Below are 25,411 nucleotides of genomic sequence, written 5' to 3' on the forward strand. Positions count from 1 at the left end.
GAAGAGGGAGCAGAGAGAAGCAGAGACAGAGAGAGACAGATACATAAAGGGGCACTGATGAATTGATGGAATGACAGTCTGGTAGCAGGGGACACAGAGAGAGAGAGATAGAGGGGATGTAAAATAAGCAGCTTCAGTGACAGCATAGGCAAAGGTAGCTACAGAGTGCATGTGCGCCCTCTTTTTCATTCACTCATCCTCTCTCCCTCACACACAAACACACACAAACACACACACACACACACACACACACATCCTGTCTCCCTCTCTCTCTCCTCCTCACTCGCTCACTCACTCACTCACTCACTCACTAGCAGAGACACACACACCATCGAGCAGAAGCAGCAGAGCTGTGTGGGTGTGAGGCAGCATGAGAAGTGGTATTTGTACCTCAGCACATACAGCTGGCTGATGGACTAACTTAATTACAACATACACACAGCTACTGTATGCACACCTACTAGCACAACTTGATTATAGGTGGGCAGACACAGACACACACACACTTGCAAGCTCACACATTCTGTCTGTGGCAAGAAGTCAACATGGGTCTTGTGATGGGAACCTTTTCCCTGCAATCCAAGCAGGTGAACTACCACAAAGGTAAGCACCTATTTCTTTTAGATTTATCAAATTTCTCAGGATGTGGGTGTGTACCTTTTCTTCAATGAGAGCACATGCATGTGGCTGTCACATGTGAGCAGCACCTGTCATGTTGCGTGTTGTGCCTCAATGATGGAGTCATGTGTGTTTGCTCTCAGACTCATGAATATTGCACAAGAAGTGCATTATGGGAGTGAGCTGAATGTATACTGAGCAGCAATGTAAAGTTGGCAAAAAAGAAAAGTAATTTATTATTGGTTTGTGATGCAATCTCCAAGTCATCTGTCCTCTGTTTGAACTGTGGGTTTAGGAATATACATGTGTGTGTTCCCTTGTGTATGTGTGTGTGCAACTGTACCATTGGGTATGTCTATAAAAGGTGATGGTATTTACCCCTGTCTGCTATCCAAACCAACCTGCTTCCTGTCTGCCCTGCTACTGTTTGACAGGGGAAAACTGGCACTGACACTTGACGCATACATGCTAATGTGTGAGTCCTTACACATAAATTAATGTGAGCTGCTGTGTCCATGAAAATATATATGCACATAATTCACAGCTAAAATGGGGAGAACATTTTGTGTGTGTTGTAAGTGTAAGTGGTGTGTGTGTGTGCGTGCGTGCGTGCGTGTGTGTGTGTGTGAGTGTGTGTGTGTGTGTCTGAGCAGTAAATAAGTGTGGTGTAATCTGTCAGCCTTTGGCCGTGGTCTGTCCTGCATCTGTTGACCTCATACCTGATGGTTATCACCGGCAGACACAGAGCTACATAACACACACTCAAGAGACAGAAGACGGGAGCCAGATCATGTTTCACCATGCCGTCACATGTGGGAAAAGAGGGGGAAAAAATATTGCAGAAATCTGTAATTGGGCCGTTAACCAGAGTGATTTCATGCAAAAAAGGCCGTGCATTACATATGATGTGACAAAAACAGTGGAGGCGATTTAAGTGATGTAAATTACGTGCTTTGAATGTTGTGTAAGTACCGAGGAAAATACATTTCCGCTGTCTGTGTTTTCTGGTTATACATGTCAAACACTACAGCTGGACCACACAGAGTATTTGAGATAGCTGTAAAATCACTTCAGAGACCCTATAAATGGTTTTTGAAATACAGCCATATATAGCATTCTATGTGGGTTGTTTACTTAAATTTCCAACCTACGCCTCATTTCATTGCGTGGCAACAGCTCTCAGCAGATACTTCAGATCTGTGCTGAATAGATACTTGAGGGCACATTTTCAAGGTGGACGTTTTCCGCAGCCGAAAATATGAAACCAATAAAATGATTGCTAAAACAGAGAAAACACCCACGTCAGTAACTCGTCCGTGTTGTCCTCTTCCATTTCAAGCGCAACCCATTTACTAGTTAGGTAAGGCAACAGTGCTTACGAAGCAACTGAGATGTATTTTAACCAATTTTGTGCGGGAAAAGCTCTCCCCTAGTTAGACTAACCTCTAAATAGCTGCCACAAGTTTGCGCTATCATGGCGTGAGGAAGAAGCGACAGTCGAGTAAAAGCGAGGGGAACAAATTTAGAAAAAGTTGAGGGGTGCTGCCGTGTGAGTGTCAGTGAATGTGTGTGTGCGTGTTACACCCTCAGCTGCAGTGTTATAAAAATTGGCCCAATGAAAGCAGGGCAGGATTCATTCTGCATGGAAGGCTGGCCCATCCTTGATCACAACTCAATAAGAGGCAACAACCAGCTGAGAAGGAGCCAAAGTTAAATTCCTTGGGATACAGAACTTTTCAGGATGAAACCATTTTTCTAAGATACAGTTTGGCTTTGTTCAAGGCAGAGTTGTGGACCTGAGACAAGCTCTAGTCAAGCTCGTGAATCTGATGACTTAAGCCGTGACGGAACAAAATCAAAAAGACTTGCAACTCGACTTTGATGACTTCAGTTGGACTTAACACTCCTGATTTGGAGTGAGACAATATCATCCTTTAATTCAAAGATTAGAAATTAAGTTACAGCGTGCACAAGGAAGCGTGCAGCCAATCAACTCTAATTTTTTTGCTGACAACAGATATATTTGGACCAAGGTGCATTTGGTAGTTCAGACCAGCAGACAGACAACTGATGAAGCTGCAGATTATCAAAATTATATGTTGAGACTATGCTGTGGCCAAAAAAAAAATGTAAGTATTCCTTATTTCTCTAAATGAATACTGTATACCAACTGTTAATCTGTTCAAAAATTTAAAATGGCCATGGTGAGAAGTGCACATCAACGTGATCAGGAAAAAAGAAAGTTTAGGACTTGGACTTGACTTGCGATGTGTTAACTTCATAACTAAAACTTGAGGCGTACTTGTCACTTGAAAAACTATGACTGGTTGTCTTGAATAATCACAATTTAGGTTTCAAAGTCATTTAATGGAACTTTAAAATTCAAATGTAAGCAATCAAGTCATAGCAAAAATGTAATTTAGTCAGTCAGTGACGTTTTGCAAAAACCTTTTAAAAACTTTTTTTGCAGTTTGTGATTCATCAATCAGTTGTTTATGTTGTTTTAAGACTAAATGTCTTATTTTGTACATAATAATCTGAGTTAAGACAAAAAACAGGCCCCTCTGTCTGTATATAATACTGTGCAGTTTCCTAAGATTATCAAAAAATACAGATGTAAATAAAACCATCTATCACATATAACACTGGTTTACAGAGCTCCTTCCATATTTTGACGCTTAGTCTGACCTAGAGCTGATTGCTCTCTAGACTATAATGGAGGTTATGCTTTGAAACTTAAAGGAAAGCATGTTCTACTGCACAAGACATCGTGGTAAACATAGACGGCAAACAAGTATACTAACTCGGAAGAGAAGCAGGAGCCCTTTAGAACATTGGTTCCAGAGGGGTCTGGATAAATGTGAGGCTCATTAAATGATTAATGAGATAGAAAAAAAATCAAGAACATGTTTTGCTACACAATAGCTGTAAAAGAATTGCTATTTTTTAAGATTATTTCTTGGGTATTTTGGCCTTTATTTATAGTAGAAGGAGACAGGAGACATGGAAAGACAGAGTGGGATGACCTGCAAGAAAGGCCCTGTTCGCACCTGCCATTAACATGTGTTTTGGGTGATCTGATCACAAGTGGCCAACTCTAAGTACTGGTGTGAATGTCCTCTGCGTAAGTGGAAGTAGTACTCGTTCGCAAACAAAGACAAGTCTTTCGAATCGCTTGAGCTGGCTTTGTCCATGCATCTTAATCATTAGACCACCAGGATGCCCCGTAATCATTGCTTTTCCTATAAAATAGTGAAGAATTTTATCTCTTCAGCTCTTTAAAACTTACTCAAATTTTAAAAATTTGAGAGGGGGAAATCACTCTTGACTTGATACACACTGCATTTAGGCTAAGACAAGGGGTCACAAGTAGAAAATGCTTTATTTTACAGGGGCACGGGTAAAAATTTTAGAACATTTGATTTATAATGACAGATATGTATCATAGATCTTATTCCAGGATTTAAGCCATATTCATCTGTGGCTATGGGGCATGAGGAATGACTGTAAAGCACTTCGGTATAGAAGCTCTCAACAAATGCAGTCCATTTACAGTCCTATCCAGAGATTTTTATGGTAGTGGTGAGTTGAGTGAAATTAATTTGAGAGAGTTACTGCACAAACTAAAGCCGGAGTTTTTGTTTTTGGTGTGGCTTACTAAATGAAGCCAAACTGATGCTGTGGCCAACATAAAGTCATGGCTTTTCCACTCAGGATGATAAAAAGCAGAGACAGAAGCCAGTGTCCTAACGAACTTACATGGCCATGGGTTTACGTTAAGGCATTTATGTTTCTCTCTTCACCTGGGGCCAAAAAAGAAATTTATCCACTGTCACTGTGCACAAACTACTCTGCTCATATGAAATATTTCCCAGCAGGTATGTTATGAACTACAAAACCTGCACCTTGCCAACACATTCATCTCCCTGTCCGTTCGCTCCATTTGTTTTTGCCTCTACTTTCATTTCTCTGTACTCTCTCGCTCTGTCAAGTGAATTTTCGCTCTCTCTTTCTTTGTCTTGCTCGCTTTCACCTCATTTCACCTCCTCATTTTGTCTTTTATGTGTTTTTCCCGTCAAGTTTTTCTCTTCTATTCCCCGAGCCGCTCTCTTCTTGATCTATGGCCATTCGTCTGCCTTTATTGTTTATCTCAAGGTTTCTGTCTCTTTTGCTCTCTTCGTATTTTGCTGAGAGGATAGGCTTGTCCTACTCTAAGATCACTCCAGCTGTTTTAGGCCTCACTAATCATAGAGTTTTAGTTTGGGGCCAGCAGTATATATGTAAATAGATCTATTTGTTCATGTCTGAGTGTATTTGAGTGTATGGAGAACAAGTGCATTTGGCTCAATGTTTCCATCTGCTGCAGGGCCACAGAGCTGAGAGGAGAGGAGACCTGTTTCTTTAATAGGCTTTACAGTTTCCACCCCTCTCTCTCTCATCCTTGCACATCAAAAGAAGTGCACCCAAAGAGCCAATTAGGACAGCAAAAGAGCCTTATTAGGCACATGGCAACATGAAAACGGGTATCTGGTTAATCCCATGCCCGAAGCATGTGTGTGTCTGTGTGTAACTGTGTATGCGTGTGTAATGATGGGATTGTGATATTATAGCCTCATATCTCATATTTCTTTTACACTCAAGTCTATACTGTGCATAGATTCACTGGAAGCATCATTTCCATTTACAAAAATCTGCCTGTCATTTAAGATCCCCTGTCAGTGTTTGATCAGTCAGTGTTGCAAATTAAACCCACATTTGAGCATTTTATCAAATAAAAAAAACAATATACTGTAGAAATAAAGATGCTTTATTTGCATAATATTGGAAGGCAAAGGCTTTGCTCAGTTCTTCAAAGATAACAACAGTTTCTATGCAATTTATCTCCGTAGACCGCTCGGCCCCATGCTTGCCTTCAGGCCTTTGTAATACTGGAGCCAATCAGAGAAATGAAGATGATGAATATAGATAGCTACTTAGCTCTGACTATATGGTCCAGCCTGTATGCACAGTTATGACAGTAGTTACACAAATCACTTGAATTAAATTACTTTGACAGTTGAAATGAGACCCATGTAGAGTAAACTGTAAATTCTGCCAGTATGGCTTTTTACACCTCATGCACAATAATGAATTGAAATCTCAGGTACAGTCATTTGAATTCAAATCAAAATGGCTCTTTTCAGCAGTTACTGGGCATAAGTACAGGAGTCTGTTTGAGCATATAGATAGTAAACTTCAGGTTATCAATTCAGTAAAACATAAAGAGGCACTGTAATATATTTCCTTTTCTAAAAACACCCCAGTAGAAGCAATTATAAAATCAAGTTTAGTTTGATTTCTTTGACTTCTATGGACACACTTTGTCTCAAATTGGACTTTAGGCTTACAGTCTCATACCAACCTGTACAGTATCTGTGTAATATAAATATGAGGGCGGTTTACAAACAAAACAAATTAGTCATTTCTATCTACATATTGATTACACTAATAAAGCCCTACAGGGACGGTTTAATGCTTGATTAAAAAAAATAAATAAAATCTTTTTTTTTTTAGTTTTAAATGGGATAGCAGAATAACAGAAAAAAAGTCCACTAATGTTACCAGACCAATCAGCTGTGTTGTCTTTTATTTTTTAATTATAGACAGTATTACTGAAGGGACCACCTTTTTGCCAAACAATCTACACCTCCGAATTTGGTTTGTGACCTCTGAGGGATAAAAAAAACTGTTGCACTGTGAAGGAAGAACAGAGGCAGGATGGACGGCTTCAATTATCCGCTGAATAAAAAACCAAGTGAATCTGTAAGAAAGAATAAGAGATGGGGGACATGTATCATTTCTTTCAATGAAATTTACAAACTCAACAGAATGTAGTGTTTCTGTATGTCTGTGTCACTGTGCTGCTGTTTGTGTTGCAAAATACTGTTTGCAGAACATTCTCACAGTAGAAATAACACACCGGCTGTTTGACTGTTAGCAAAAGCGTGTCATCTGACTCCAAGGAAGCACGGGTATGTGAGTACGTGTGTACTCTGGGTTTTGCTGTAAATAATGCATGATGTATCCCTTTGCCCATGCAAGCATCAGGTCAATGGGTTATGGTTCACAGTTGTGTGGTGCACTTGACAGATACTGCATCTTCATCTCCACATGTGTGCAACAAAGAAATACAAAATGACAATGAGCAAGTTAGCAGTCTAACACCAATTTTTCTGTCACAGTTTATACAAGTCCTCACTTGTTGCACTTTAGGGTGATTATTTTTGTGATTGATTAATTGGACAATTTTTCTTTGATTAAACGATCAATGGCTTTGTTTTAAAAAGAATCTGAAAAAATGAAAAATCTTGCTAACACAGCTTATTTTATCCAATGATTGGAACAAAACCCAAACATTCAGTTTACTATCATATGTGCCATAGAAAAGCTTGGAACCTGACATGGAGAAGCTCAAACGGGTGAAATGTTTGCCCTTTTTGCTTGTAAAAAGTTCAAAACAAGTTATTAATTACCAAATAGTTCACAGTTAATTTTCTGTCAATAGACTAATGGATTAATCGACTAATTGTTTCAGCTCTATTCCACTGTGTATGATCATTTGCAGCTGTGACAGGGTTGGATGTCAACCAGGCACTGCAGAAGCTACACATACCGTATAGTACAGTGACTGTCATTTGCCGTTCTTTCTGTCCCTCCTTTACAAAAAAACAGTTTAAACAACCAACTGAATCATGAACAGCGTTTTCCTGTTGCTCCTTCCTCTGCCAACATATGTGTGTTTTTACGAGGGCATCCAATGTCCAACTGGTTAGCTGTGAGACCAGCTAACTAGATTACCCAGTCTCTCTCTCTCTCTCGGTCTCTCAGTCTTTCTCATCGATTCCCTCTTTGATAACTCTCCATCATTCAAACTTTATCTCCTGCTTCTTTTCTCACTCTCACTATTCTGCCATCTTTGTGCTTTTCTTCTCTTTTTCTTCTCTGCACATCCATCCTCCCTCCCCTCCATCATTATTTCTCACTCTCTCCACTTATCTATGTCCCTGCTTTCCCCCTCCATCCCATCGCTTTTCCCGCTGTTGCTAGATGATGGCAGATCAATAGTGGAGGCTCTTTTAATTATTCCCTTTTTTCATAATGTGATGGGAGCCAGGAAGAGGCTCAGCTTGTGTCCACTGATAAAGATACAGAGAAGTGTCTGTGTGAGAAGTCTTTTGGACAGCAGTAGGTATTAGTATTGATTTTCCTAATAGAAATGTCCTTCCCCCTCCAAAGCTACGCTGCCCCTGATGATTAATTGCAAAGCCTTGTGTGCCAACATGTCAGTGTCATACAGCACCGTGACAGATTCATAATCTATAACTGATAGGATGGCTCTTTTGGGAGGAAAAGAGTGCATTTGTATGTTGCAGACCTGCAGGTTAGCACCGAGGTCGGTCTGAATGTGTAGCTTTGAAGAGCTAATCTGATTTTCTAAACCTTCCACCCAGCGTTTTAATCCTCCTCAAGATCTTTAGAGTTTCATTTTCTGTAACGCGCCCCCATTTTTTTTTTTTTGAAATTGTCTTTCTTTTTCCATCTTCTCTTAATATTTTCTGTTTGCATGTCCCACTTGCTCTCTCCTTTCTTGCGGAGCCACTCACCCACTCTCCTGGCTCTTGTTATCCACTTCTTTCTCTCTCTTTCGCTCTCTGCATCGCACTCTAATCTCCCGCTGGAAGCTTACCTGGTGTGTTTCCTCTTCCTTCTTCTTCTTTCATTGCCAAATATGTCTCCATCTTTGCCTTTGCAGCTTTTCCTTCCTCCTGCCCTCATACCAATCCCCTCTTTTGCTGTTTTTTTCCTCCTCTCTCATTTTCTCTTTGCTTAAAACTGTGACAGGGGTCTTGTAAAACAGTCTGCAGCCATTCCCTCGCATACCTGCAGCAGGCAAGTGGGCAACAATATTTTACATACAAGCACAAAAAACAAACATATGCACACAGCCTACAACCTCTTGCTCTTTCTCTCTGCTCTACAGACTTTGAAATGATTACCAGAAGGAGAAATTTTTCTGTCAGTGTGCGGAAAGGGGCCTGTCAGAGACGAGAGGGAGATAGAGATGGATGGAGATTTGAGATTGGGACAAGTCGGGAACAGTGTTTGAAACGACAGGAACACTAGGCGGATATGTGCGCAGATATTTATAGGGAGAGATGGCTAGATAAAGGCGTATTGACGTAGACTGTATGCCTGGAGACGAATTCAGAGATAAGGGAGTGAGAGAAACGGGAAGATATGATTTAAAGCTAAAGATGAAGTAGGGTGCAGTGAAGACAGGGAGAAATCATTTTGATAGCCTTTAAATTCCTAAAGGTACAATACAAGCAGTGTGTTATATAGCAAAGCAAGTGGAGAGGAAGAGCAGTGTATGTGTGCGCGTGTGTTTGGATGCCACTAGAGTCCACAGAGACCTCATTGTATGATCAGCCATTCTTTTTGCTCACGGTTGGTGCATTTGCAAATTGTATGTGTGCTTCTCTGTGTGTGTAAGCAGGTGTGTGTGGGTAGGCTGAAAACATTACTCCCCACTGCTGTCCATTCTGTTTCTCTCGCTGTTGTTTAAAAAAAACAAAACAAAAAAAAAAAAAACAACCCACACACATCCCAGTATTCATGAACGCATATTCATAGAAGCAGATTGGAGATTTTTTTACTCACCAAACTGAATCTTTCCATATGGCTTCTTAAGGCTTCCTTCATTATTCACCATCAGCAGACAAAAAGTGCGCCATATTCTGAGCAGTTGCCACATTTGCAGAAGCATTAATACAGATGGCCTATCTTGATATAAAAGGGCAATGTGTCTGTTCAATTTGACTACTGAAAACTTGACATATGTATAATATTACCATTTTCAGTAGCAACTTTAGGTCCGTTAAACAATATTTTTATACCATTTAGTGGTAAAGAAAAAGATATGAAATGTTTTCGTCCTTGAAACAAACTATAACTTGAATCATAGCTGAAAATGACATTTTTACATGTTGTAGCCCTGGTTGTGTCCTCAGGCTTGTGGCTTTTAGATCAGGAAGCTCATGCCAGTGATGAACAGATGAAAGCCAGGCATCCAGCAAGTTCCTGTTGAGTGTAAATATTATTATTTGTATGCAGTATTTAGAGCCGCTGCTCTCTTCGCTACATTCATTTGACAGCTATAGTTATTTTACATATTTTTTTTGGGAATATTTTTGTACATTTACTTGAGTACATTTTTGAATGCAGGAAAGAATCTGAGCACTTCTTCCACTACTGCATCCATGAACTATATGTTTTGCATGTGCATTGTTTGAGTGTTGTAACAGCACAGCACATATATCGTAGTTTGTCATCTGTAACTGTTATCCAGTTTGTCTCTTTGTACTTTTACCATGCAAGACTTTATACCTTGTTTGTATTGATCAGGCTGTAATTAAAATGTGACTTCTCCTGTGTGTGTGTGTGTATGCAGCTCTTCCAGACAAGAGCACTCACTCTTGCAGTATTATCTGACACTTGTCTTGATCCCTCTACTTCTACCCTATTAATTATCTAATTCTTCTAATCCCTTACCTCTTCCTGCTTTTGTCTCTCTCTCTCTCTCCTTACATCCTTGACTTTAAGCCTTTTGTCTCCTTTCTACTGAAAAAGATGCGTTCAGGTGTGAAAGTTTAACAGGACGTTTGTTGTTTTTTTCCAGAGTAATAGTGATTCCCGGGGTGTTATCATCAACAAATCAATGGGTAGACTCATGTTAATTCATAATTTAGTGAATCAGCATCCTGTGATTTCATACTGAATCACTGATGCTCTGCTCGGGCTCTTGGCTTGCAATGAAGCTGGGGGGGGGTTGGGGTTGCAGGGTGGGAGGCTACAACCCATAATGAAAAAAAGGGAAATGGGAGGGAGGGACATGGATAGTGGGAGAGTGTAGGGAGAGAGAGAGAGAAATGGAGAGAGAGAAAGGAGAGAGAAAGAAAGAAAGAAAGAGAGGAGGAGCGCTGTGAGATAGAGTGAGAAAGCATGAAAGGAGGGATGATAGAAAGAGGGTTTTCTGCTATTAGCAGCCACTGAGAGAGGAGGAGGAGAGAGGAAGAGAGAGGAGGATGAGAAGAGGAAAGAGGGCAAAGGGGTGTGTGTGTGCGCGTTCTAGCTAGTTCAAACACGTGACGAAGAGGTACAGACTTCAGCATTCAGACACGCTTGTTTCCACGACGACGACGGCAAACATGGGGGCAGTGGTGGGTACGCTGACCATGCAGACCAAGCAGAGGAGGCCGTCCAGGGGTGAGGGAATACAAGCACACACACACACACACACACACACACACACACACACACACACACACACACACACACACACACACACACGTATATATAAAAACATAAACACAATGTATGCTTTGTTTTTCACGCGCACACACACACACATACATGCATACACACATATGGAAAGGGGAAGTTCTAACTGTGTGGTGTTACTGTCTCACTAAACACACGCTCCAGTACATGTATATAGCTCACATACGCAAGCTTCAGAGCAAACATTAACAGCTGCTTGTATTTCAGTTAAAATGCAGTGAGAGGAAACACAGTATATGGTTTGTAGTATGGTTTACGCGTGTATTTGGGGGGGGGGGCACCAACAGTTGTTCCCAGACTAAAAATAGTGTCTTTTTATTTTAAAGTTTTAGTGTGACAGTGTTTTGTGTGCACCCATGTGATTGTTGCTGAGCTTATCTTCTTTGACTGTGCCTGAGTCGGCGTGCGTGCTTGAGTATGTTCGAGCGTGTATGTATCTGTCTGGTGGTGGTGTGTGCAGGTACACATGTATCCATGCTGGTAAACACACGCATGTCGAAGGTATTTGTCACTCTGCTCACACACTGCTTTCCCGTCTAGCTGTTACCTTGGAAGCACGGTAGCCATGGCAACAAAAGATGTCAGTTTTGGGGTGTGTGTGTGTGTGTGGGGGGGGGGGCTTGATGAGATCGGGGGTTTTCCTAAGTAAGTCAAGGCCATGTGAAAGAGAGCGAGATAGTGAAAGATGCGAATATGCAGACGAAGCAAGGAGGGAGGGTTTTTTTTAAGAAAACCTGTTGCCTGCAAGATTTTTTTACTCCTTCATTACTCATTTTAATAAAATCCTGTAAACCTCATTTATATAAATCTAACAAATACAAACTGGCTGCTACAATAAATGGGCACACTGAGCAGGAGATCAGTGCCAGAGTGAAAATATCCCCTATTAATGCTGTTCTGTCATTTAAACTTATTTGTTTAAGCAGGCTGTTATTGGTTTTTCAGTGCAAAGTAGACGATATAAGACGTTTTCCAAGTGAGTGCATATGGTTCGTTTCATCTTATGAACAAGCTTTTTTCCTCCCACAAGCTCAAAAAAACAACTCTCCCCAAGGGTGTTAAAAAGGCTATTTTGAATAATGAGGTGGTTGTAGATGCACTCACATTGTGCAAACATGTGAAATTTGACTCTTGCTGCAAATGAAAACAAGCTTTTTTCCCTCCACAAATGCCCTGCAACAACATGAAAGAATGGGATGTAGAGCTGGAGCTATTTGGAGCTTGTTTGTAATTCTGGTGTAGTGTCGTGGTACTTTCAGTGCCTCTCTGTTTCTCATGTTCTAACATTTTAGCTGCTTGCAGGATTAGTGCAGCAGGGCTTGTATGTGTGCAGCCACCTATTCTGTGGTGTTGCAGATAACTTATCCGGGATCGTGACACTGACAGCAACACTGAGAGAGAGACAGTGCACGGCTGTAATATTGCAAGATTAGATTCCTGCATGATTGATCCTCAGAGCTTTAGCTCATCACTGTGCTCTGAAAGGGGAGAAAAAAAAAAAAGGCCTTGCCGTGTTTGCATCTTGCTCCTGCCTGAATATTTGCATTCTTGCTTGTCTGGACAGTCTGTTGTCATCTAGGCTGCTTGTTGTTCTCTCAACTTGCTTTATTTTAAACTTGCTGTCTTTTTCCTGACAGGCTCTCTTGGTGGGAGTTTTCTCCTACCTGTTGTCTTGTCTGCCTGGTGCTGTCTGGCAGGCTAGCTGCTGTTTTCCTCCTCGTCTGTTGTGGTGGCCTCTGACAACTCATCTCTAGAAAAATTTTCACATGACATTTTTCTCCCCTCCCTTGTGCATTTTTCATTTTTTTCAGCCCCTATATCTCTGCCTGCCTTACTTACTCCCTGCAGCAATGTTGTCTCAATCTTTCTGTCTCCTTCCCTTTTCTGTCACTCCTCCGCTCCCCCTCTTATCTTGCTCTCCCTTTGCTTTCTGCTGCTGCCCCTCCCCACCCTTCAACCTTTTCAGTTCCATGTCTTTTTCTCTCTCACTTCACCCGACTGCTTTCTCTTCTCCTCGTTGTATCCCCCTTTTTTCCCTCCCAGTCCTTTTCCATGCTTGTTTCTCTTTATCTTACTTTCTTCTAATTTTCCCCGCCACACTCTCACATGCCACCACCACAATCTGCTTCTGGCATCCTCATCTCCATACCTCTCTCTCTCTCTCTCCTCTCTCTCTTTTATGTCTGCATTCTTTCTCTCATTTGCTCCCTTTCTCCATCACCCACAGTCCCATTAACTGGTGTGAGTGCTTATTAAATCATCTCGTCATTCTCCTCTCTTGGCATCCAGCAGGGTGTGTGTGTGTGTGTGTGTGTGTGTGTGTGTGTGTGTGTGTGTGTGTGTGTGTTTGCGGATCTCTGCAGATTCTAGACATGTATTTAATCAAATACCAATATTGGCATGCTGCTATGTGTTTGTAAATGAAATGTATTTCACTGACTCTCCTCAAACCTAATCAGCAGTGGCATGCTAATATGTGAGGAAGTGACATTATGTGGATTTCTGTGTGTGTGTTTCTCCTCTATGTAAACACAAACACACAACACTGCAGTTCTACAAACACCCTCCAGCACTTGGGTCCTCCTTCACAGGCTGAAGATTAGTAAGCAAACAGATGTGTACGTGTGTGTGGGTGTGATGATGCGAGCACGGGAGTGTATATTGTTTTATGCACGGCGGTGCTGTGAAACCTCTATGACCCTTGAAAGTGTTCACGTTTGTCATGTTTGAGTGACTCGATGCCTGTCACTCTCTACGTGTGTGCTTGTGTGTTTTCAAGTGCAACAAGTCATTGGAATTTCAGTGAACCACCCAAAGGCCGATCAGGGACAGGACCCGTGTCCACTGATGCAGATGTTGCCTGTGGAAAACAATGCGTCTCAGAATGAGAGCTTGAATTCACACCGTGGAACATGATTATGTGTGCAGCTTTTGCATGGTCTACAGTAAATAGGACTGTTGCAGCTGAAATCTATTTTTAAGATACTTTCTCCATACCTCCCAGGAGCCCTTGGGCCTTTGGAGTTGCTACTTTCTTGGAGAGTGCTCTCCATCGTTAAAGAGGCCGGTGAGAGCAAGCCCTCTCCATTGCCGCCAGGACAGCAGATTAGGCTAATTCAGATTATGCAAATAACACACTCTCTTGCAAGGATTACAGGACACGAGAAGAAATGAGAGAGCATGGCAAAGATAGAGTGGCAGAGTGAGAGGAGAGTTTGGCAGAGTGAGAGAGATAAGAAGTGGAGGAGAAAGGAGGATTCAGTGGGCAACAGAAGAAAGGAAGAGATTTAGGAGAAATTAGACCTAACATTAAATACAAGAGCCAGCAGTAGTAAGGGAGAGAGCTAAGAGTTAAATCCTGTTTCTGGGCTGGAGGAAGTGTGTGTGCATTGATGTAAGAGGTATCTTTTGTGACAGGGTGCTGGCTGGGGAGAGTGACAGGCAGTCTTTCTTTGCTGACAGTTCAGGCCACCACTTAATACTCCAAAGAAGCTCTGAAAGAAAAAGGGTTCGGGCTTTTGGTCACTGTCAGACTTCACGGCTTATAATAGCTTGGGTAACAGACGGCAGTGAAGCTCTTGAGGTTGCTTTTTAGCCTGGGTTTATTTAGGCTTTCCAAACCTGCTAAATTTGCAGATTCAGTTTGGGAACATGACATATGCAGGTTTCTAGATCTTACCTGTTAGCAATAAAAACTTTGTATAGTGAAGATTTACTAACTACATATAACTAACACTGCCTTTTGCAGTATGTCTAGGAGCTAATCTTATTTTTTAATGTTGTTTCCTGCTCCAGAATATCTTGCATTTAGACCTTGCAATGTATTCTTACTCTATTCATCTAAACACTCCTCAAACATCTCCTGTTGCAGGCACACCCAAATCATTAAAAAAAAAAAAAAACCCTCTTTTTTTAAATAAATAAAACAGAGTCCTTCCTTTGCAGTGGGGCTGGTAGGACAGCATCACCCACTCCCCAGTATCCATGGATGGATTACTGAGTGGCCTTAACAAGCACAGGCACAGCCACAGTGTCCCACTGGGTCAGAGGGCACCTAAGTAAGAGCTGCTCTTTGAAGTGAATGTTTCTTGTATTTCTCATTGGAGAGTCAAAGAGTTAAGTTAAAGGATGTTATTCTATCTTTTCCTTATTATCAAAGAATAAAAGGAACAAAACTGACAGTGTGTTCCTCCAACTTCCCAATTTTCTCTGTGACACTCAGCTATAAGCCAATTTGCTCCTGTTGAAGGAACGGTTCAGAAATCTTTTAATTTTTCAATTTAGAAGAACAAAGAAGAGTAGATGGTACATTTTTTAGGGACTACTTTCAGCTGTGGACGGATACACATTTTAGCAACACAAAAAGACAGCTCAAGGTTGATGACTTGAGCAAACAATATACGCTAAATCATATTTAACGAGTGATGTTTACACTACTGAGCACCCTTTAAATGTCTAGAACAATAAATTAAAAGACAATCTTTCCACTAAATTAAATTTTACACAGACCCTTTGCTTTAATTCAGCAGTGTTAAATAAAGAGACCTGCAATTGACAACTCTGTGGGAAACCTCTTGATACCACAGAGCCCCCTGCAGTCTGCAAGTCAGTGGCTACACTTCAGCTCGTTGGGCAGTCACAGCTCCTTTTTACACTCACATTAAGACTATAAATGAGTATGAGCTGGTCACAGTACACAGATACTACAGATAATATTCCACGTTTTTTAAATTGTGAATATGAAGGTGTTCTACTACCATGCGTGCTTTATATTTGAAGAGCACTTTTATTCTGCTAAGAGACACTTTGTTATGATTTTCTAAGCCTTATCACTATATGACTAAACTCAACGGCTAAATATGAGGTAACACATGTAATGAAATGGACAACACATCTTTATTTGAGGCTTTGACAGACACTGGTGGTCTCTGTGTTAGTTTTTGCTTCCCCCTGCTGGTACACTCAGATTGCAGCAGTTTTTATATAGCTCCCTTTACTACTCTCAGTCAGACACACTGCAATCTTAAATTAATATACAGCTCACAGGGCTGATTAGAATGAATTCTGTTGTCTCACCAGGTGTATTCATAATTACTGGTTTAGCTAAAGTGTTGCTTATACTGTAGAGTAAGTCATGTAAAAGGCCTTAGGCATGTTTAGTGAGGAAAAATCATGTGGTGGTAAATGAAGCCTTCTGTTGTCAGGGGATGACCGTGTGTCTTAATGGGAACAATTAATCAAGTGCTGATGTGTGCATGAACACACACTCGCACATGCACATGCACAAGCACAAGCACAAGCACAAGCACAAAAAACCCCCACAGATGGTCATACAATAGAAGGTGAGTTTATCAGTGTTACAATGTGCGCAGGTCGGATCCTGAAGTTAAAGCCCTGTTCCCAAAGAGTGAAGGACAAAATGACTGTAACACAGAGGGGGAGGAGGTGGGGTGGAGTTACTGGGATGGAGCGAAGGTCAGGCTAAGGGAGGGAGATGCCCCAGGCAGTGGGGAGATGAGGGGATAAAAAGACATAGATAGAGGGAGGTGGGTGATGCTGATATCACTGTAATAGAAAACAGGATGGATGGAAAGTTTATAGGCAAGAGAGGAGAGGTCTAGAGAAACAATAGCCAACTGCAGTAAGAGTCTAGTGGTGGTAGGAAAACTACAGTCAGTACAAGTTTGAAAGTTTAGAATATGTTTGTTCTTACATATTTCTACAAGACAAAAGTCTAAGAATTAAAAAACCTGTAGTAAGCAAGGGAATAAGAGGTGGGTTAAAGCTAGTGGGAGGAGAAAATTAATCAAGATGGAAAGAGAGGAACAGAGTGAGAACAGCTTACATGCTATAGCTATCATTCTTCTGTGCTGTGGGGCCGTCAAAATGCTGCACCTACTGGGAGTCATCACTGTGGAGGGTGAGTCGGTACTACAGCTACTATTGCTGTAATCCAGCACTAAACAAAACCAGCTAAGTAAGAAGGATTTTTTTCACTGTTGTCTGTCGGTCAGTAAGTTATTTAAAAATAAAAAAATTTTTGGTTATTTATGTGAGAATGTTAGATATTTGGAACTTGCATTCACCTGCTAATTTTTCAGAAAATGAAAAAAAAATAAAGAAAATACATAAATAAACGAACATTTTGAATAAATGTAAATGGTAGAAGCTGCAGGCTACTCAGCAGTTCAGTGCTGGTGGAGATTTGTACTCTCAAGTTCCTCTAGAAATCTTCGACACTATCTTTCTACACTATTGTTCTAACTACTCCTAACATGCCAGCTGCATAGGGCTCGTATATTTTTTCCTCGGCTGTTTTTAATATTGTAAACCTGCAAAACCCATTTGTTGGTCTACTGCTGCCAAACTCAAACACAAGTATTGCCTCTGCTACAAAGACTGATGCCATACGTGATACAAATAATAATAACAATTTACCCTAATACTGCCAAAAATAAACAAAGTCAGTCTCAAAAACTCAGTATGTTAACAGTTACAACGGATAATAAGTAATAAACAATAACAATGGTCATCACTTGTGTACAGCACTTTACTTCACCTTTCCTGGACTTTTTGACAAGGTCTACATGTAGTAATTTACCAGTCTAAAGTTGTTGATGCTTCTCTACGTGAATACATATGTTTTATTACCAAATGACCAGTGGTAATTTCAGCATATTTGTTCATATTCTTATCACGATAAGTTTCATTTGGATATATATTACATAATTTTACATTCTAAACTGTATATACTTCACCCTATTTTATAATCGGATATATATATATATATATATATATATATATTTTACTCTTCAAATTCACTGAGCAAAGGTGTAGAAAACAAACTTAAACCTGAATACAAACTAATCCTGACTCTCACATGCTTGTAGTAACTTTAAGTTGTTTTACATGTTTCTTGTCATAATGCAGCCTAATTATATGCTTTATGACAAATTGCATGCTACTTTAATACTGTACATATTGTACTGCTTAAAAAAATCTGATGTCTTTTTCTTTTTTTCTTTAAGAGGTATTACCGCACAGTGCCACTGCACAGTGCTCTTTGAGGTGGGACGTCCTGTGCTGTGTTAGTTTTTGGTATAAGCATGGAGTGTGACGGTGACTGTTCAGGTGCCATCAGGGTTTTAACATGAACAATAGAGTTGCAGTGAAGCCTTTCAGGGGAGTCTATAGTCTTAAACTAGATGCATAAACACTATAATGTGTGGGTATAACAAGGTTAGCCAAAAGCAGAAAGGTGACGGTGTTATTGTTGATGTATTTGTATGATGCATATACAAGAATATGTGCATGTGCATCACGCTTGTTTTGGTATGTTTTTTATTGTTTTGTGTTATGAATATTTTGGTGTGTGTGTGCATGCGTGCTGTGTGCAGTTATGAATAAGTGCACCTCAGGCATGAGTCTGAATCTTCATGTTATTGTGACAGAGACAAAGACTGAACTGCCTAAGTGATGAAACAAATGGCCTTCAGGACCTGTGTGTGTGTGTGTGTGTGTGTGTGTGTGTGTGTGTGTGTGTGTGTGTGTGTGTGTGTGTGTGTGTGTGTGTGTGTGTGTGTGTGTGTGAATATATACAGTGTGTTTGTGTGCATATGTGTGAGTTTGTGTGTGTTTGATGAGGTAGTGGAAAGGAGCTATATATATAGAGGCTTCTTAGCAACTCAATATTTTAGGCTCTTCCTGGGTCACAAAATGAATTACTGTAATTTATGTTGACTATTACAGTTTCAAGTTAGTTGTATTTTGTTTTGTAATATAATCATATCAGTGTGTACAATGATGCCACAGTGCCACATTTGAACATCATAACTGACACCTAAATTCAAACCCACTCTTGGCTCTTAAACCATGACGGCAGCACTTCTATGCAGTTATATACATGAAAAATTCTGCTGATGTATTAAATGGGAACACTGGATACTGGATCTGGAATGGTTGGGTTTAACGTCTTTGCCTTGCACAGTAAAAAGCTGACCTGGTACCCTTGATTCATTGGTAGAATAGAACTGAAGAGGTATTGGTGTAATGAAGCATTACGAAGCACTAATGGTCTTGCCAAAGAGATAAAAATGTTTCTATTTCAAGACTGTCGATGTTTCAAAATCTGGATTGCCAAGGACAGAGTGAACCTTGCACTCTCTGACACTCAATTAAAACAGAACAGGAGCTCTTAAAAGCCTCGTAGCTCACCTATTGTATCTGTGCTGGATGCTCTGACTGTACCAGCTCCCATTCAAACCACTGCCTGTTCAAATTCTCTGATGTTAGTGCAATAATCAGTTTACTGATTAAGGATTTTGAAGTATGCGCTTGTAAATTTGACACCAACAGTTCTGTGGACCGTTTTGATGACCATAATTTTGCATTTAAATGCTGAAAAGACAGAGTAAATTGTACTTAATATCCATGCAGCCCTTTGGATGGGAAGTCTTGCAAATAATTAGAGGTCTACACAGGCTGCAAGTGTGTGCGCATGTATCTGCCAGAGTCCAACAGTATATCCTCCAAAACCTTCATATTACAAGGATGTATTAGAACAATGTACCATCCACCAACTTCAAGTCTTGCTCATATACTCCACCCAAAAGTACCAACTGGCAAATACAGCTGGAAAGGCTAAGACAGATCAGTGATGGACAATTATTATTCTGAAATGGCCTTAATAAAACCATGGCATCTCATTACTTGAACACCTTTTTTTCTCTTTTTCTTCTTTCTGGTGTAGTGTTTTACTACTGCACATTATAACCACTTTATCATATTCTGATTTTTTATGACTATTTCTGTTAAATTATGCACAGTTATAAGAGTATGCATAATTGTTACATTGTAGATTGCTTTGGGGGATATGTGCACTCAGGCAAATGTAGATGATTATCTGAGAGAGAAAAGAGTGTCTCGCTTTTATACTGTCATGTTCACCTATAGGCACTTTTTGTGTTTGTATGTGTGTGTGCGTGTGTGTGTGTGTGTGTGTGTGTGTGTGTGTGCGCGCGCGTGCGTGTGCGTCTGTGGTTGTGTGTGTGTTCTGTCTCAGAGTCAATGGTTTGTCCTTTCTCCCCTCCCCTCCAGCGAGGAGATTAATGAGTTGTTAATGATAGGTGATAGGGCCTGGTGAGAGGAGGAAAATGGGGCTGTTAGACTGACCTCTACCTCTCTGCACCTCCACCATCCTTCTCCCTCTCGGTTTTTGGTTACAGTTTGTACCATTCTGCCTTTTCAGAAGGATTTCAGTGTAGGTCAGTCTTGATGTGTGCAAATTAGTTCACTGAGGCAATGTGTCCCCTTTCCCTTTGTTTATATGGCTGATTTCTTCTTATCTACACCCGCTGTCTCACCCTTTGGAGGTCATGTATGAATTCATGTTAAATAATAATGCTTTCTTTTTTTACCCTTGTTTTTGTTTCTTCAGACAAAGCTGATGATGACTTGGAGATGACCATGGTGTGCCATCGACCAGAGGGCCTGGACCAGCTAGAAGCTCAAACCAACTTCAGCAAAAGAGAGCTGCAAGTGCTCTACAGGGGCTTCAAGAATGTAAGTGACTAAAACTGCACTGCAAAAGAAAACATCGAGTTTTCGTTTTTTGAGAGATTTGTCCTCACGAATACATACCAGATAGATAGAAACCAAACTTGTCAGTGTGTTGATAAGTAGATTGCTTGCTCTAGCACTAACGTATAGAATCCACCTAATGTCAAGACTTACTACATTAAGACTGTCTAAATTATATTTTTCTAATATGTGTTCTGGGGTTTTGTTTGCATGTACAGGAAGTTTGGGAAGTTTTTCTTCTGAGCAAACAAACCCAGAGATTGGCTTTAAAGAATAAAAAAAAACTCCACCCAAGAATTCTGAATTATGATTTCCACTGGGATTTAAATGGACCAAAGCACATCTATATTTGTTTTGAAACAGTATGTAAAGGCTTTGATTTACCCCAAAAAGATAGAATTCTATTATCACTTTGGGACCAAATACATTTGGTGGAGGATCAAACCTGATCTGTTATTTCCTGACCAATTTATTAGTGTGTTTTTGTTACTAGATTTTATTATTAATAATAGAATGTTTCTCATTGTCTTAAGATGACTGTATCATGTCAGTTTAGGCCTTGTAGGCCTTAAAAGTGTTTTTTTACTTCAACAATTTAAATGAACTTTTCAGATGTAATGAATGTTAAAGTATTAGATTATAATCTGCGATCTATCGCGGACACATGGATGACTTTTTTTTTTTTTTTGCTAACAGCTACAAGTTAAGATTCTATCTTATATCTTGGTGCAATACTGACACCCTGAACAGAAGGTCAGAATTTGCAACTGCAATCGGTTGTACTTGGTGAGATGACACAAAGGCAGTCTTGTAGTTGTCAGCTATAAAACTAGTCCAAATTGAAGTATTAGTCCAATATCCAGACTCCCATCAACTTTGTTTATTCCTTTAGTTCATTTCATCACACCAAATTACTGTATTTGACGCATTGGTGGGGTTAGTCTGTCTAATTTGTACGGTCTTCTCACTCCCTCTATCTCTTTGTCTCCCTCGCTCTTTCCAGGAGTGTCCAAGTGGCGTTGTAAATGAGGAAACCTTCAAGCAAATATACTCCCAGTTCTTCCCACATGGAGGTACAGAGAGAAGGGGTTTTTTTAAATGTTTGTGTCTGTACCTGCCTTTGCCTCTGCATTGTTTCTACCCAGGGCACAAACTTTTTCTTATTCCAACGCAGATGCCAGCACCTACGCGCACTATTTGTTCAACGCATTTGACACAGCGCATACTGGCTCCATAAAGTTCGAGGTTTGTTTTATTCATTCACTTCCTGGTTTCTCTACGTTGATGCTCAGGTTTTGAAGATGTCTGATTGAAATGATATTCTGGTTTCTGTCTCTGTTTCCCTCTCCATCAGGATTTTGTAACAGCTCTGTCCATCCTGCTGAGGGGCTCTGTCACCGAGAAGCTCCAGTGGACATTTAACCTCTATGATATCAACAGAGATGGATACATCAACAAAGAGGTGTGTGTTTGTGTGCCTGTCTATGCCTTTTTTTTTTCAAGTTTGTGGTTATCCACACTGTGTTTTGGTTTTAATTGATCACTTTTCTCATTGTTTCTTTGTTTGTCTGCATCTCTGCTCTGTTTCATAGGAGATGACAGACATTGTTAGAGCAATATATGACATGATGGGGAAGTATACTTGCCCTGTCTTGAAAACCGATGCACCCAAACAACATGTGGACGCCTTCTTTCAGGTAAAGAAATCTAAGTCTTTTATTATACCAAATTAATACTCAAGAACACAAACACTGATGGTTGACCAAACAAGGATGTATCAGTCAAACACTACATGCTTTATATTTCCGGAAGCAGCAAAAATAGAGAGCTAACTGATCATGAGTAATGATGGCCACCCTGGATAAACAATAAAAGAGAGAAAAAAAAATTACCATTCAAAAATACAAGAAAAGACATCCCACTACTGGAAACACTTACTGGCTGATGCTCTTTGCAAGAGGAACCATCACAGCAATGAAAGTGGGTGAAAGACTGAATAAAGGCTACTGACGTTAGTCGGGTGTGTTTATTTTATGAATTTGTTTACAAACTGCATTCCTATCTTTGATTAATATCTTAATATCCTCTCTTACACACTTCACCAATGGCTTTAATGCATGTTTGTTTCTGTCCACAGAAAATGGACAAAAACAGGGACGGCGTGGTCACTCTTGATGAATTCATCCTCTCTTGTCAAGAGGTACTCGGTTTTTTCATGTTCTCCCCTCTCTTACATAGAACTCAACTTTTTTTACTCAAAAAGTCAAACAGTTTTACTTATTTTATATAGAAGGCCTTATTTTCTCCTCCTCTGCAAGACTAGCCATACTGGCTGTTTATTATGGTGTTTCCAGCCTCAAAACATTTTTTTTATTTCAGTGTGTTTTGCTTGGGAAAAAAAAGTCCTGACATTTTCATACCGTCTTCATTTAACGGGCTTTCAGTGCCCCCTAGTGGCCAGTTTACTGAATTAAATGGTGATTGTTTGATAACTTTCTCCTCACAGTCTGCTTCTTAATTTCCCATCGTCCTTGCACAGGATGAAAACATAATGAGGTCTCTACAGCTCTTTGAAAATGTCATCTAGACAACAAAGAGGAGGGACACGGTGCAACAGACGGAAGCACAGAGCCAGAGAAGAGAAAAGAAGAAAGAAGCGGGAGAGGGAGAGATGAACATGCACGAGACCATTGAAACGGCACAAAGAGCTTGTCACTTGTCACTGTGTGTGAGACGGTTGCCACAAAACTTCATGGAAGGCGTCTTGCTGTAACAAGTCCATGGCGACAAACCGTCACTGGTTTTGGAAAATGTCCTTCAGTCTTAAACCCTTCATTTGACCTTTCCGTGACCATTAATCTCCTCTTCATCTCCCTCGTTTGTTGCTGTCGTTACAGTTACTGTCATTTTGGAAAGTGTTTACTTCATGCCATTGTGTAAATACTGATTCTTTCACATTTGGTCAAATCTCTTTCTGAAATATGTGAATTGAACCACATTATCAAGCAGGACTGGAATTCCTAAAAGCAGCTTAGCAGTGAGAATAACCAAATGCATATATTGTGCATTAGAGGCTTAAATAATAGCTGTTTTCATCATGAATTTCTGTGCCAAAACAACAAACAAGAGCAATATTGTTAAGCATGCAAGACAGAGGCCTACGGCATATTTAATATATGTGTGCCATAAAAAACTTGGTGGCAACATAGTCATCTTCTTGCTGAGTGGTCACATTTGGGAAGCCAGGTCTGGATGTAGCATCTCAAAGAGCCGTCTCATCCGTTTTCAGACATCCACTAAGGTCAGAAATTCAGACACAGGCCTGTAAAGGTTTGCACAGCTGAGTGTGACCTTAGCCAGCTTGCGAAAGTCTTGCGTCTTGTGACAGCTTGCGACAGTCCCCAAAAGCCCTCTTTACCCCTACTGTGTTTTCTCCAGTGGTGTCAGTCAGTGTTTCAATGTTGTAACGCCTCGACTGTAGATATTTAACTGTTGTTGTTGTGGCTTTGTCTGTGTGTTTCTGATTCTGGCTATCTGTCTTGTCTTTCTGAAATAAAGAGTCCACTCAGAGGTTTACTGGCGTACAGAAGCAGAGTGATACAGGGATGTGCATGTGTCTAAGTGTGTGTGGGGTGTCCTGATGTAAAGATTTTTTTTTTTTCCCGCCTGAATATTAAAGTCATTTATTCTAGCACGCAGCTTCATCTTGTGGACGATACAATCTGTCCAGCTGAACTGACCTTGTTTTGGCCACAGAGGACAGTTTCGTCGTCAGTTCTGTCTGTTGAAAATTTCGACTCCGAGCGACTAACCTTTCACTGTGAGGGAGAGACCAAAGTGGGATGCTAGGAGGAGGGATTATGGAGGAAAGAATAGAGGAAGGCAAAAATGACAGATTAAGACAGAAAATAAGAGTAAAGACCTTTTCACTGATTCTGAAGGAATGGAAGCCATGTTTCAAACAAGAGCCATCGTTTTGAAGATTGAGCAGGACAAAAATACCAATTTATAAATGATTTGCTGTCATGCCCACTCACTGTGCTACCAGTAGTGTAATAAAAATCCTCGCTGAGATGTGTGGCAGGTCATCTCAAATGTACCCAGACATACTTCCAGACAGACTGACGGACAGGAAGAGAAACGTATAGACAGGCATACAAGCACACAGACAGCTTGAAACTGTCAGAATGAAATAATGTGTGTATTGAAATATTGTAAAAAATCATTATATTTATCAATAAACTTTTCAAGAAACAAAATTGATTCATGTCTGCTATATTGTACCTTGTCGCTCCATAACTTCTTCTTTTTTATAGATTATAATTATGGTGCATTAAAACCTTAACATCGTTTTTATGATGCATCATAAAGAGCATGAGCAAAGAGGATCACATTGACAGTTTATACTGTTATTTACACATATACAATAAAAGTACAAAAAAGGTTGTACATCTGTGCTTCTATCCTAAAGGATACGGCCCACGAATAAAGCATGATAATGTGCATATGAAAAAACTTCACCACCATCACTGGACATGCATCACTCCCTTTATTACCCAACTTACAGCCTCTTTCATATTTTCTTCACTTCTCTCCCCACTAATCCTGACATCTATTTTTCTTTTATTGCTGCTCACAATAACAGTTTTTTTTCCCCATAATGTAATACTGGGGCATCATTTTTGGGGGAATAAGATGGTGCACCACACCTGTGTACTTACAGGTGATTGTGGTGGTGCATCGTAGTCGGAGTGGAGTGGGTAAACGTGTAAATGAGATTTGAAGAAGGTTGAAGCACCAGAACAATTGAAATGGAATAGCCAGCCTTTATCTG

At 40.3% G+C, this 25,411-nt stretch overlaps 1 protein-coding gene across 3 annotated transcripts; it reads left to right on the forward strand.

Annotated features, from left to right (window-relative positions):
• The first annotated feature begins 319 nt into the window (after nucleotides 1-319).
• LOC120785386 (Kv channel-interacting protein 1) lies at nucleotides 320-24,794 on the forward strand. Of its 3 annotated transcripts, none has more exons than XM_040120072.1 (8): nucleotides 320-603; nucleotides 20,435-20,559; nucleotides 21,581-21,650; nucleotides 21,752-21,822; nucleotides 21,932-22,039; nucleotides 22,170-22,274; nucleotides 22,715-22,777; nucleotides 23,117-24,793. In XM_040120072.1, exons 1-8 carry the CDS (start codon nucleotides 546-548, stop codon nucleotides 23,162-23,164), a joined length of 648 nt encoding a protein of 215 aa, XP_039976006.1. In that variant the 5' UTR covers nucleotides 320-545; the 3' UTR covers nucleotides 23,165-24,793. The 3 variants fall into 3 exon arrangements, with proteins under 3 accessions (XP_039976006.1, XP_039976008.1, XP_039976007.1); XM_040120074.1 differs by lacking the exon at nucleotides 320-603 and adding an exon at nucleotides 2,292-2,747; XM_040120073.1 differs by lacking the exon at nucleotides 320-603 and adding an exon at nucleotides 10,694-10,923 and having other exon boundaries at nucleotides 23,117-24,794.
• The last annotated feature ends 617 nt before the right edge of the window (nucleotides 24,795-25,411 follow it).

Source organism: Xiphias gladius, chromosome 23 (genome assembly GCF_016859285.1).
Source record: "Xiphias gladius isolate SHS-SW01 ecotype Sanya breed wild chromosome 23, ASM1685928v1, whole genome shotgun sequence".
Taxonomy (NCBI): domain Eukaryota; kingdom Metazoa; phylum Chordata; class Actinopteri; order Istiophoriformes; family Xiphiidae; genus Xiphias; species Xiphias gladius.